The sequence below is a fragment of the Harpia harpyja genome, chromosome 21, assembly GCF_026419915.1.
Source record: "Harpia harpyja isolate bHarHar1 chromosome 21, bHarHar1 primary haplotype, whole genome shotgun sequence".
Classification (NCBI taxonomy): Eukaryota; Metazoa; Chordata; class Aves; order Accipitriformes; family Accipitridae; genus Harpia; species Harpia harpyja.
This window is the reverse complement of record NC_068960.1, coordinates 5,698,119-5,709,553: the sequence shown is the minus strand read 5'-3', so window position 1 is coordinate 5,709,553 and position 11,435 is coordinate 5,698,119. Positions and strand designations below refer to the sequence as shown.

At 62.5% G+C, this 11,435-nt stretch overlaps 1 protein-coding gene across 1 annotated transcript; it reads left to right on the top strand.

Annotated features, from left to right (window-relative positions):
• The first annotated feature begins 583 nt into the window (after positions 1 to 583).
• On the top strand, positions 584 to 11,009 carry LFNG (LFNG O-fucosylpeptide 3-beta-N-acetylglucosaminyltransferase). Its single transcript, XM_052773102.1, has 8 exons — positions 584 to 1,056; positions 8,327 to 8,375; positions 9,215 to 9,314; positions 9,466 to 9,619; positions 9,733 to 9,818; positions 10,105 to 10,270; positions 10,562 to 10,647; positions 10,745 to 11,009. Exons 1-8 carry the CDS (start codon positions 649 to 651, stop codon positions 10,809 to 10,811), a joined length of 1,116 nt encoding a protein of 371 aa, XP_052629062.1. The 5' UTR covers positions 584 to 648; the 3' UTR covers positions 10,812 to 11,009.
• Positions 11,010 to 11,435: the final 426 nt, after the last annotated feature.

Below are 11,435 nucleotides of genomic sequence, written 5' to 3'. Positions count from 1 at the left end.
TCGGCGCAGGGCTCTGGGAAATAACAGCTCAGGACGAGCGGGAGGGGGAAACGCACCCCTTGCTACCGATGAAGCAGCGAACGATGCTCCCTGCTCACTGGTGGGGCTGCAGGGACGGGTGGACCCCCATCCTCCCCATCTTCCCACACCCCCCCCCGGGCCTCGCAGGGAGGGAAGGAGAAGCAGGCAGCCTGCCTGCACCCTGCCTGCACCCTGCCTGCACCCTGCCACACGCTCCAGGCCGTCGGGCAAAGCAAAGGCACGACGCAGGCAGGAGGTGAGCCGAGGGCAGAGGCCAGGCAGGACGGGGCCGAGGGGCGGGCAAGGACGCGAGTGGGGGGACGGGGGGGGCAAGGCGCGGGGTTTGGGGGGAACGGAGCGGGCAGGCTGCGGGCAGGGCAGGGCGCTCGCTGCCCACGCCCCGCGTGGAGGCGGCCCCCGGCCCCGTCCCTCCCCGGGCGGAGGCGGGGGCGGTTTAAAGGCGACGGAGCGGAGCGGGGGCCGGTGGTGGGGCGGGCGGAGCGCGGCCGGTGGCGGCGCGGAGAGGAGGAGGAGGAGGGAGGGAGGAGGAGGAAGAGAGGAGGAGGAGGAGGAGGAGGAGGAGGAGGAGGAGGAGGAAGGAGGAGCGCGGGTGGCGGCGGCGGGAGGATGCTGAAGAGCTGCGGGAGGAAACTGCTGCTGTCCCTCGTGGGCTCCATGTTCACCTGCCTGCTGGTGCTCATGGTGGAGCCGCCGGGGAGGCCGGGGTTGGCCCGGGGGGAGGCCGGTGGGGCGCAGCGGGCGCTGCAGAGCCTGGGGGCGGCGGCGGTGGCGGTGGCCCCCCCACCCCCGGCGGCGGCGCAGGGTCCCGCCGGTCTCCGGAGCTTCGCCGATTACTTCGGGCGGCTGAGCCGAGCCCGGCGGGAGCTGCCCGCCGCTCCGCCGAGCCCCCCGAGACCGCCGGCCGAGGACATCTCCCCCCGCGACGTCTTCATCGCCGTCAAAACCACCAAGAAGTTTCACAAGGCGCGGCTGGAGCTGCTGCTCGACACCTGGATCTCCCGCAACCGCGACATGGTGAGGGGATGATGGGGACGGGGACGGTCCCTGCCGCTGGCCGGCACGGAGCGGGCTACAGCCCACGGGTGTCAGCCCCGGTCCCGGCCCTTCGTGGCGTGGGGGGGTCCGGGGGGTGTTGTGTCCCGGCAAATGCCACCTCCTCTTTCTGCTCCCCCCGTATCTCCTGAGCAGGGTGGTATGTGGAGGCTTGGCTGGGCTGTTGTGGAGCCAGCCGTGTTTTCGGGAGGGCGAAGGGCTGCGCTGCAGGGTGAGTGATGGAGAGAGCCTCACCGGGGCTCCTCGCACTCAGCAGCCCCCCCCCCCCCCCCAAAAACTCCTTCCTGCTGAGCGGCTCCCATTGCAGAGCTTGCCCCGAGTTGCTTTCCACTGGGGAAACTGAGGCACGCTGTAGGGATGCAACCCAGCCCGCTGGTGCCACAATCGGGGTCAGGTCCCTGTCGGTGCTCTCCTGGGCCGCAGGGCCTGGCTGCGGGTGAGGTTTAGCAGGGACCCACGAGGTGCCTGCAGGTGGGTTGCCCAAAGGACACCCGGTTTTTGCAGCCCAGGGCTGAGAGAGCACTGGGACGTGCCGAGGCGCTTGGTCCCCTTGCCAGGAACTGGGCAGGACTGGAGTGGCTGGGGGCTTTTGCAGGTCTGCTCTGGCTCACCCACACCACAGCAGTTCCAGCTAGTCCAATTCCTGACCTTACTGATGTCCAGCCCAGAGCCCTGGCAGTCCCTCACGCTGTCCTTCAAGTACTGAGGCAAAATTGAAAAGGGGGAAAAAAAAAAAAGCTGTTTCCTTCGGAAATGTGCCTTGCCATCTGCTCTTAAGACACTTTTTCTATCCTTAGACAGCTTCCCAAGTAAGTTATGCTTGGTCCTAACCTTTCCATCCTACTGTCTTCACGTGTTTCCTCCTGGCCTGGAATCGTGTTTCTTGCTTGCAAACTGTTGTGGTTTTTTTTTTTTTTTTTTTTTTAAATCTGGGGTGGCTGAGGAGGGAGATGGGGGTGGGGATCGACCTGCCCCTGCCTCCTTCACACGGGTCTGCCGGACCCTGTGGGGTCTTGGCTCCTGCAACTTACCCCAAGCATTATCTTGGTTTCCCCCCCCCCCCCCCCCTTGTGAATCTTGTCCCTTTTTTTTTGCTCAGGTCTCCTGGGCTTGGCAGTGGCTCTGCCGTCTTTCCCTGGTACAGTTATTTAGTGGAAACCTCTTTTATGCTCTGCTGTCACTGCGAGGGGGTGGTGAGTGGTGGTGGTGGAAAACGCTCTTTGAGCACCTACAGATGATCCTGGGAATGGCTGCTCTTTTTTTTCCCCCCTCTCTCTTGTGAGCTCCCGCTTTCTTCTAGGTTTTTTTTTGTTGTGCTTCGTTTGTCCGTTTGGATTCCCAGAGACCCGAGGCTCGGCTCTCACGCTGTCCCCCTGGGCAAGCTAACAAAGCCCCTTTTCTCCTGGCGCAGAGAAAAGGCTTCGCAGCCTCTTGTGTGGCACTTTCCATGGGAACGGGGGAGCCGGAGCCGGCCGTGTCCAGGTCAGGTTGCCTAGAGATGAGGGCCATGAAGCCAGGGGGGCCGCAGCCCGGCGAGGTGCCCGCCTGACAAGCCAAGCCGCTGAGTGACGGCTCTTGTATAGCACTTGAGGACAAGGAGCTGCCGAGAGAGCTGGAGGCGGCGCGAAGTCCTGCGGAGAAAAGCGAGGGCTGGGGGGGGGACACATGGAGGCAGAGGGGATGAACCTGTGCTGCCAGTGGTGACCGGCTCCGGTCTTCCCTGGCTGACCTGGCTGCTCTATCTGGGAAGCTTTGGGACACCCTGGGCTCCCCCAAACTTGGCATCAAGTTGGGGTTTTTTTGCCTGCAGAGTGCAGGATTGGTGCCATGGGGCTCCTCTCCCTTGCTTCCCTGTCTCAGGGAAGCTGTGCAGTTCCTGCATCCCCTCCTTGCCTGGTCCCGTGGTTTCTGCCCCAGGAGGGTGGTTTGGTGACAGCGGGGTGCTGCCTCTGCTCAAACGTCTCTCTTGGTCTGAGTCAGGCCCGTCTCTGCTCATCCTGTCCCTCTCTCGCTCCTGTTTCACTAATGGTGCTCAGGCACATGTGCTGCCTCAGCGACACGGGGAAGTTCCTGCCCAAGGGCTGAGAATCCCCCATGCCCGACGGCACGTCTCTCCTTCCCCTCATCCTCTTCTTGCATCAAACCCCGGCCTCCCTCTTGGCTCTTCATTAGCCAGGCAGCTCTCCGGGCAGGAGGGATGCAGGCACTGGTGAGAAGGGGTTAAATCCAGCAGGTAACTCCAGGCTGGACCCTGGCAGATAGGGAGGAATAGCTATTGTGTCCTTCCTTGGCTGCTCTTTGTTCTGCCCACAATAGTCCCTGTTTCCTGCCCTCTGTCCCCTCCAAGACACTGCAAAGGGCACCCCCTTCTCCTTCCTGCTTCTCTCTGCACAGGGAGAGCAGATCCCTATTCGATTCTAAATCTGCTCCTCGGGTTGCACAATCCAGGCCGGACAAGCTGCTGCTGAAGGAGAGTTATGGGTTTTCCCCTCCTTGCTTTGGGGAGAGTTTCCAGCCGTCTCGGTATCCTTGGGATGCTGGAGTGTAGTCTGGGGAAACTTTGCACTTGAAAGAAAAGAGAAGGGGGCGGAAAATGGCCATTAGGCAGAAATCCTGGACAGGAGTGAGTCCAAAGCCACTGCTTTCCTGCTGAGTCGGGTGATTTGCAGTGGCAGAGTTGCATAAGAAACGTCCCCCCGTCCGCAGGGCACCCCGAAGGCGGCCGGGCGGCTTGGCGCACGCCACGGTGCCCGTGAGGGGTCTGGGCTGGGCTGCCGTCCCACCAGCGTGGGATCTGCTGGCTTCCTCCAGCTCGGCGTGATAATTGCAGGCTTTGAAAAAATTCCTGCTCTCGGGGCAGAGGGAATGGGTTTGCCTTCCGAAGAGCACGCTCCTCCGATGGTGGCTCCCAAATTTCTCTAGCACCTTGGCCAGGGTCCCCATCCTTGGGGTGGCTGCGGTGGACGGTGCTGGCACGGGTGTCCCACTCGGGCTCCCACCGGAGCGGTTGAGCCTGGGTTGGGCTGCTCATCCCAAAACAGCTCCCCAGTGCAGCCGGCTTTCCCCAGCCCTGGGCTGTGCGCCAGGGCCTGCTGAGCACTGCTGAACTCAGCTCATGTGTGAGGGTCCCTCCCTGCTGCCCCCCCTGGGCAGCCTGTGTGGTTTTTGGGGGTGGGGGCCCCTTAATTGCCTGCCCCAAATGATGCCGCTGTCCTTGTCCATAAAAGCCCAAGAGCCGGTGAGCGGCGCGCGTGGAGCGCCAGGCGGGAGGGTGGGGGACCCTCGCCGCACAATGAGCTCATTGTTTGCGAGGAGGTTATTAAAAAATTATAGCATTTAAAATTACAGTGGAGGATTCTTCCTCTTGATGAAAGGAGCGGGGGGGGAGGAAGGGCCCGCGGCCTTGCAAGCCCCTTCCCCGCCTCTGCGGGTCCCAGCCCTGGGACCCCTGTGCCAGCACAGACACCCCCCCCCCCCCCCCCAGTCCTGGATAAAGCCACCGCCACGCAGGAGTGGGGACGCTGCCATCACGGGGACACTGCCATCGCGCTGCTCCCACCCCGTTGAAGCGGGGTGGGGATTTTCCCTCCTAACCCCCGCAGGCTGGAGGGAAAACATCTGCTGCAGGGGACAAAAAGCCGGGGAAGGGACCTGCTCCAGCAGCACCCTCTCCTCCCTCCGGAGCCCCCTGCCCAGCTGGAGGCTGAGCCCCCCCCCAGCACCTCTTGGCTGCCTCCCTGTACCCAAGCAGGGTGGCTGCATCCCCCTTGTCCTTGGGGTGAAAGGGGGTGCAGCCCCCCACCCCCGGGTGCTGCGTAGGTGGGTGCCGGGGTGCTCCATCCTCTCCCAGCACAGGGAAATGAGACATGGCGCGGGGGCAGGATTTGTGCACTGCAGGGTCACGGGGGTGCCTGCCTGGCCGAGGTTCCCCTTTTCGGCGGGTGTGCTGCTGGGGAAGGTGGAGACGGCAGTGGGCATGGGGGTCTGCTGAGCGTGTGTCACCCCGGAAAGCTGGCTGGACCGCTGGGCCGGGCAGCGCAGAGGGTGGCAGGATGACCCCCGGGGTGGTGCTGTGGCTGGTGGGACGCCTTGCGCAGCACCCAGCCGTGAGCGACCCATGAGCTCGGTTGGTGGAGGGGGAAATGAGTCACCGCGAAAGGAGAAACGAAGGGGAAGGCAAGAAAAAAGAAGAAATGGGCCCTCCCCAAGGGTGAGGAGGACATGGGGGGGCTGCAGGCGGCTGCCTGGCTCCTTGCAGGCAGTTGGGGGGGGCTGACCCCATCCCGGCCATAGGGACCCCGGGTGCCTCTCGGTCCCCGTACGCAGAGGCCGCGCATTGTGCGGGGCTGTATGAAGCAGTGGCAGCTATTGTTTGGGAGGGATTTGGCATCCTGTGTTTCTTGAAGCTGCAGTTTTGAGAACAATGAGGTTTCCTGCAAGGGCTGGGGGGGGGCAGCGGGCCCTTCCTCTCCTGCACCCCGCAGGAAAAGTTACTGCGGGGGGGGCCCAGGAGGTCCTGGCACCCCTCGGTGCCACGGCTGGCACAGGGGCCAAGGGGGAGAAAGGTGGAGAGGGGTGGGTGTAAGGGCTTTGGGTGCTTTCTGCCTGGGAGAGGGGTTGGGGCTGGAGATGGCGGCTCGGTAGGTGACAGCTCGGGGATGTTGGCTGCAGTGTCCCGTCCCACTTGCACCACTGTATGTCCAGCACCCCACACTGGAGATGCCAAAGGCTGATCCATGGTTTTTCCTTTGTCACACGGACATGGTGTTTTCTTGTCCCCCTCTTTTCCTGGCCTGTCCCCTCCCAGGCTCACCTGGCACCTCTGCTCCTCTCCCTTGCAGCCCCAGGCAAAGGGGCTGTGTAGGAAGGGTGCAGCTCCCCTCCAAGAAATGCAGACAAATGAATTAAAAAATAAAGGCTTTATTTTTTTTTTTTTTTTTTTTTTTTAGTTTTAATAGAATGTCGTGGTGGGGTTGGGAGGGAGATTGGGAACCTGTGAGGCCCCGATAGCCCCTATGATGTGACTTGCAGGGCTGTGTGCCCCTGTCCTGGTCCCCAAAGTGCCACCTGGTCCACCCACACCAGGAAAATGATGGGGATGTATGGGGGGAGAGGCTGGAGGGAAGATGCCTCCTTGGGACTCGCCTGCCTTTCAGTATAGGCGAGTAATAAACAATTGTCCCTGTGGTCTATTTATAGCGGCTGAGCTGGAGGATTAGTTGTGGGGATATTTTTGGAGCAGCTGAAGGCAGTTTCTGGACGGCATTTCTGTGCTAATCAACCAAACATTTTCTGTCTCGCCTGTGCGGAGGCTGTGTCCCCCGTCCCCCTCCGGCAGGGCTGGAGCCTGGGAGGGATGTACTGGGGCACCACGTGTCTCGGGGTGGATGAGAAAGGACTTATGATGGGATCGTCTTGGGCATCCTTGGATGGTCTCCCGCTGCCCTGCTTCAGCTCGTAGCCCCCCCAGCCGCCTGACCCCTCCCTGGGCACCTGGGGGAAATGGGGACCAGCAGCGAGGTGCTGGCTGGACCCTGTGTTGGTTGGGGGTGACATCCTCCTGCTCCATGCACAGCGCTGACCCTGTCCCATCCCAGCAGTGATGCGTCCCCGGGGGCCACAACGGCCACAGGTATCTTTGGCCCCGCAGCTGATGAGCTAAGGTCCCTGTCCCCTAAACTTTTGCTCAAAGCCTTCCTGACCCCTTGGGGGGCTGACCTCTGTCCCTCCCCAAAAGCCAGGCTGCACAGCAGGCTGTGCATTTGTGAGAACTTGCCTTCCTACCTCCTCCATCCTTTTTTTTTTTTTTTTTTCCTTTTTCTTTTCTCCCCAAGGAGAAAAGCCCCAAAGGTCACTTGTAGCCCCGTCCCCAGGAACGCGCCCTCCTCCCTTCCCATTCAGCCTTCTTGCAGATCTGGGCTCTCCCCACCAGCCTCCCAGCTTGGGACCTGAGCAAACACAGGCCGGCCGGGTTAACCAGTGCAGCTGTATGCTAATGACCACCGCTGCCCGCTTAACTCTCCTCCGCTGAGTAAAGTCAACCCCACTATTGTACCCACCTCCTCAAACAAACCACAAAACCCCAGCGCGTTCCCGGGGCTGGCCGGCTGCGGGGTGGCACCCAATTTCCAGCTCACTTGTAATTCATCATCCCCAGTGCTCAGGCTCCATCGTCGTCCCCCCCCCTCCGCCGCCTCCTGCCTTCCTCCCCCCCCCAGCCCTTTTGTCTTTCTTCCTTTGCCCTTTTGTGCACGTCTGGTTTTTAATAGCGCTTGGCAGCTGGTTGTGGTTTCTCTCCTCCAGCTTTGTTTGCTGCCCGCTGATTGATGGCGATGCCTTTCCCACCCCCTGCTCTCTCCTCCTGCTTCTCATCCTTCCCCAAATCCCAGGCCAACAGCAGCCCCCCCCCCCCCGAGTCCTCCTTCCCGGGCAGCATATGCCAGGAATTAGCTGTGTAAATAGAGGAGTGCAGCCGGGCGGGCAGCTTGGCTGCTTGGGGTGGAGGTGGGATGCTGCCTGGCACCGTGGGGACCATGCTGGGGTGGGCAGTGAGGGACTGTCCCCTCCTCGGGGCTGGCGAGAGCCACCCACCAGCACCCACTCAGCCACCCTGGGAGGGGGACAGGGAGCAGAGAGGAGCTGGGGGGGTGTCGTGCAAGTGGCCGGGGACGGTGAAGTGCTGTTGACACAGGTGGGGATGTGGCTGGCAGCCGGCGCCGTGGGCAAACACACCTGCCTGGGCAGGGAGAGCTGCCGGGCGGCTGCTTCGGCATCCCCGGCCGCGCGTGCCGGCCGCGCCGGCTAAAGTCTGAAGTCCCGGCTCAGATCAAGCTGCGTTCTGCACCCGCTCCCCGTCACCTGCTCCACTCCGCCTCGTGCTGGGGACGGCCCTTGCATCGCCCTAAATCCCCCTGCCTGCTGCTGCTTCACGGAAAAGTCGAGAGGATGGGGATGCTCAGTGCGGGGGCTGGAGTTTGCACCTCGGTGAGACACGACGGTGCGTGCCGTGTCCAGCCGGGACGGCTTGGCACCCTTCTTGGTCTGAAGCTGAGTGTGTTGCGGGGATGCCCGGCATCTCTGGTGCCGCTTTGGGTTTTGGCGAGGGGGAAGAAGTCACCGCCGGCATCCCGGAGGGGCTGATCCCTGGTGCTGCCGAGGGGTGCCGTGGCGCATCCAGAGCCACGTGGCCTCAGTCCCTTGGTCCTCAAATGTGCCTCGTCTTCTCTTTCAGACCTTCATCTTCACAGATGGGGAGGATGAAGAGCTGAAGAAGCAAGCACGTGAGTCTGTGGCCCTTGTCCCTTTGCGTGCGTGACCCGGCCAGGTCCCCTGAGGAGCCCCGGCCTGGGGATCATGGCTGGCGTGGAGCCTACGGTGGGAACTCTGAAAAAAAAAATGGCCAAAATGCCACTGGTTAGACACTAATCTCAGGAGCCTTCGCCATAGGGACCTGGGCTGAGAACGAGGCAACTTGTTTCACTGATTGTGCCTAAAGCACCCTCTGCCCGGGAGCCCCATCTGGGGATGGGTTTCCTTCCCAGTCAGCCCAGCCCATCTCCTGCATGATGCTGCTGGGGAGCACGCCAATGGAGTGGGTGCCTGTGCACCAGTTTTTTCCTGGGGCGAGGTGGGTTTGATGGGCAACACAGCCAAGATTTCATGGGAGCATTTCCCTGGCAGCCCTTCCCCGGGCCCAGCGTGGCCGCTGCAGGAAAAGGCAGCGGGAACAGGATTTTGGCTACCATGTCCTGGAGAAGCCAGCTCTCAGACACCCCCTCACTCCCAGGGTGGCTGGTACATCGTCCCGGGATGGGCAAGGTGATGTAGGGTGGCATCATGCATGGCAAGTGATATATCACTCAACCCTGGTGCATCTGCTGCATCCGCATCCCTTGCTCATCCCTTCCCTTGCCTCACGTGGACCCAAAAACCGTTCACAAAAAATTCATTCTTTGCCCAAAACGACACGGCACGGAGGCCACCGAGCACCAGGGATATCCATGGGGTTTACGTCTCCCTGGCACGCCTGGGATGTGTGTGGTGAAGCGTCGCCATTCGAGCACGAGGGGAGGCGTGGGATGCCCCGATGCCGGGCTTTGACCCCCGTCTTTTCCCACAGGAAACGTCATCAACACCAACTGCTCGGCCGCCCACAGCCGCCAGGCCCTGTCCTGCAAGATGGCCGTGGAGTACGACAAGTTCATCGAGTCCGGCAGAAAGTAAGCAGCGCCCGGGGCTGCCGCAGGGGACGGCGGGGCTGCGAGGGGAGCGGGATGGTGCAAGCAGAGGCCGTTCACGTTTTTGGGGCCGTATCTCAGCGTGGGGTCTGGGGAGCTGCCCCGGCCCGGCGTGACACTGCTGCCGCTGCAGGTGGTTCTGCCACGTGGACGACGACAACTACGTGAACGTGCGGACGCTGGTGAAGCTGCTTTCCAGCTACCCCCACACGCAGGACATCTACATCGGGAAGCCCAGCCTGGACCGGCCCATCCAGGCTACGGAAAGGATCAGCGAGAACAAGATGGTGAGGTGGAGGTGGGGGGGGGCGAGAGGTTGGGGCTGGCTTAATTTGGGCTGGAATTTGCTCCCCGGTCGGCGGGAGGAGGTCTCACGGCCACTGCTTCCCCTCTCTCGCAGCACCCTGTGCATTTCTGGTTTGCCACGGGCGGAGCGGGGTTTTGTATCAGCCGGGGGCTGGCACTGAAGATGAGCCCGTGGGCCAGGTAAGAGCGTTGGCATTGCTCTCCCGTGGGGACTTGTCACGGTCCCAGCGGGGCACAGAGCGGCGACGTCTTTGGGGATGGACGTTGGACCGCGTCCCACCACCTTGCTCTCTTTGCCTTGCTGGGGGTGCCTGCAGGAGGCTTGGAAACAAGCTGGGAAGGACTTCAGTTCCCCCTAATTGACTTTTAATTAGAGCTGGGCACCCACCGGCCAAGCCCAGACCCCGCGGGGTGCCCACATCCCCTGGGCTTTGCTCCTCTGCAGCCCCTCTCTGTCTCCCCGCAGCGGGGGCCACTTCATGAGCACCGCGGAGAAGATCCGCCTGCCCGACGACTGCACCATCGGCTACATCATCGAGTCCGTGCTGGGGGTGAAGCTCATCCGCAGCAACCTCTTCCACTCGCACCTGGAGAACCTCCACCAGGTGCCCAAGTCGGAGATCCACAAACAGGTATCCCTGTCCTGACGCCCCGGGGTGGATGGAGGGGTTGGGGGTGGACGGTACCATCAGCTGGTTTCATGTTGTCACCTAAAAATTGGGCATCGCGCCTAGGATATCGATTGACGTGTGACCAAAACGTCACCGGAGGGCGAAAGCCCCATCGGCCCATCCCTGTGGGGTGATACAGGCTGTGACTGGAGACTTTGGGAAACGGGGGGAATTTTGCAGCCCCCCCCACGCCCCTGCTTGATCCTTGTGGCCATGTCGGCCGCTTGACCCCCTCTGTGCTCCCCCCTCCAGGTGACACTAAGCTACGGCATGTTCGAAAACAAGCGCAACTCCATCCACATGAAGGGAGCCTTCTCCGTCGAGGAGGACCCATCCAGGTGAGATGGGGGGACCCTGTCCCGTCCCCCCCCCCCAAGCCGGGGTGCCGCGGGGCCGTCGCCACGCCACGCTCAGCATCGCTCCTCTCCTCCGCAGGTTTCGCTCTGTGCACTGCCTGCTGTACCCCGACACGCCGTGGTGCCCCGCCAACGTGGTTTACTAGGAGGCGTGTGGCCCCTCCAACCTCGTCCCGAATTTCCCCGGTATCCGACGGGCGTGCGGGACCTGCGTGCGGGTGTGTCGGTCCGGCCTCACCGCGAGGCAGATGGACGGACGGACGTCGTTGCTGTGGTATTGCACAGTGTGTGTGTACTGAAGGCTGCTGTGCGGCCCCCGTGTCCCCTGCCCTGCCTGCCCTGCCTGCCCGTGCCCGCTGCCTGCTCCGGCCAGGACGGTGGAGGGGGACGGGTCCTGAGCACTTAACCGTGGGGCACCCCCGCGGCGCTGGCGGGCCCCACGCCATGCGTGGGGAGCGACCGCAGGCACCGCGGGCCTCTGCCTCCCCTGGGCTTGCTTCCCCTTTTTTTTTTTTTTTTTTTTTTTACCTTTCAAATGTTAAGGTTTTTTGGTGTGTGCCTCCCCCGCTTCCCTTGCCTCGACCGCCCACCTCGCGCCCGTAACCCCTCACCCATCCCACCCTCTCTCCCAGCCCCAAAATCTCAGCAGCAAAGCTCCGGCTCCCGATTCGGATGAAGAGTCACCGGCGAGTTTTGCTCCCTGGCTCGGCAGGCAGGCAGAGGGTGGGCAGGGGAAGCCTCCCGGCCCCGGCGAACGCTGCTCCAGGGTG

Coding starts and splice junctions, on each gene's coding strand:
- LFNG (XM_052773102.1), top strand. CDS start 649: ATGCTGAAGAGCTGCGGGAGGAAACTGCTGCTGTCCCTCGTGGGCTCC. Junction 9,315..9,465: donor TTCATCGAGTCCGGCAGAAA/GTAAGCAGCGCC, acceptor CTGCCGCTGCAG/GTGGTTCTGCCACGTGGACG. Junction 9,819..10,104: donor AAGATGAGCCCGTGGGCCAG/GTAAGAGCGTTG, acceptor GTCTCCCCGCAG/CGGGGGCCACTTCATGAGCA.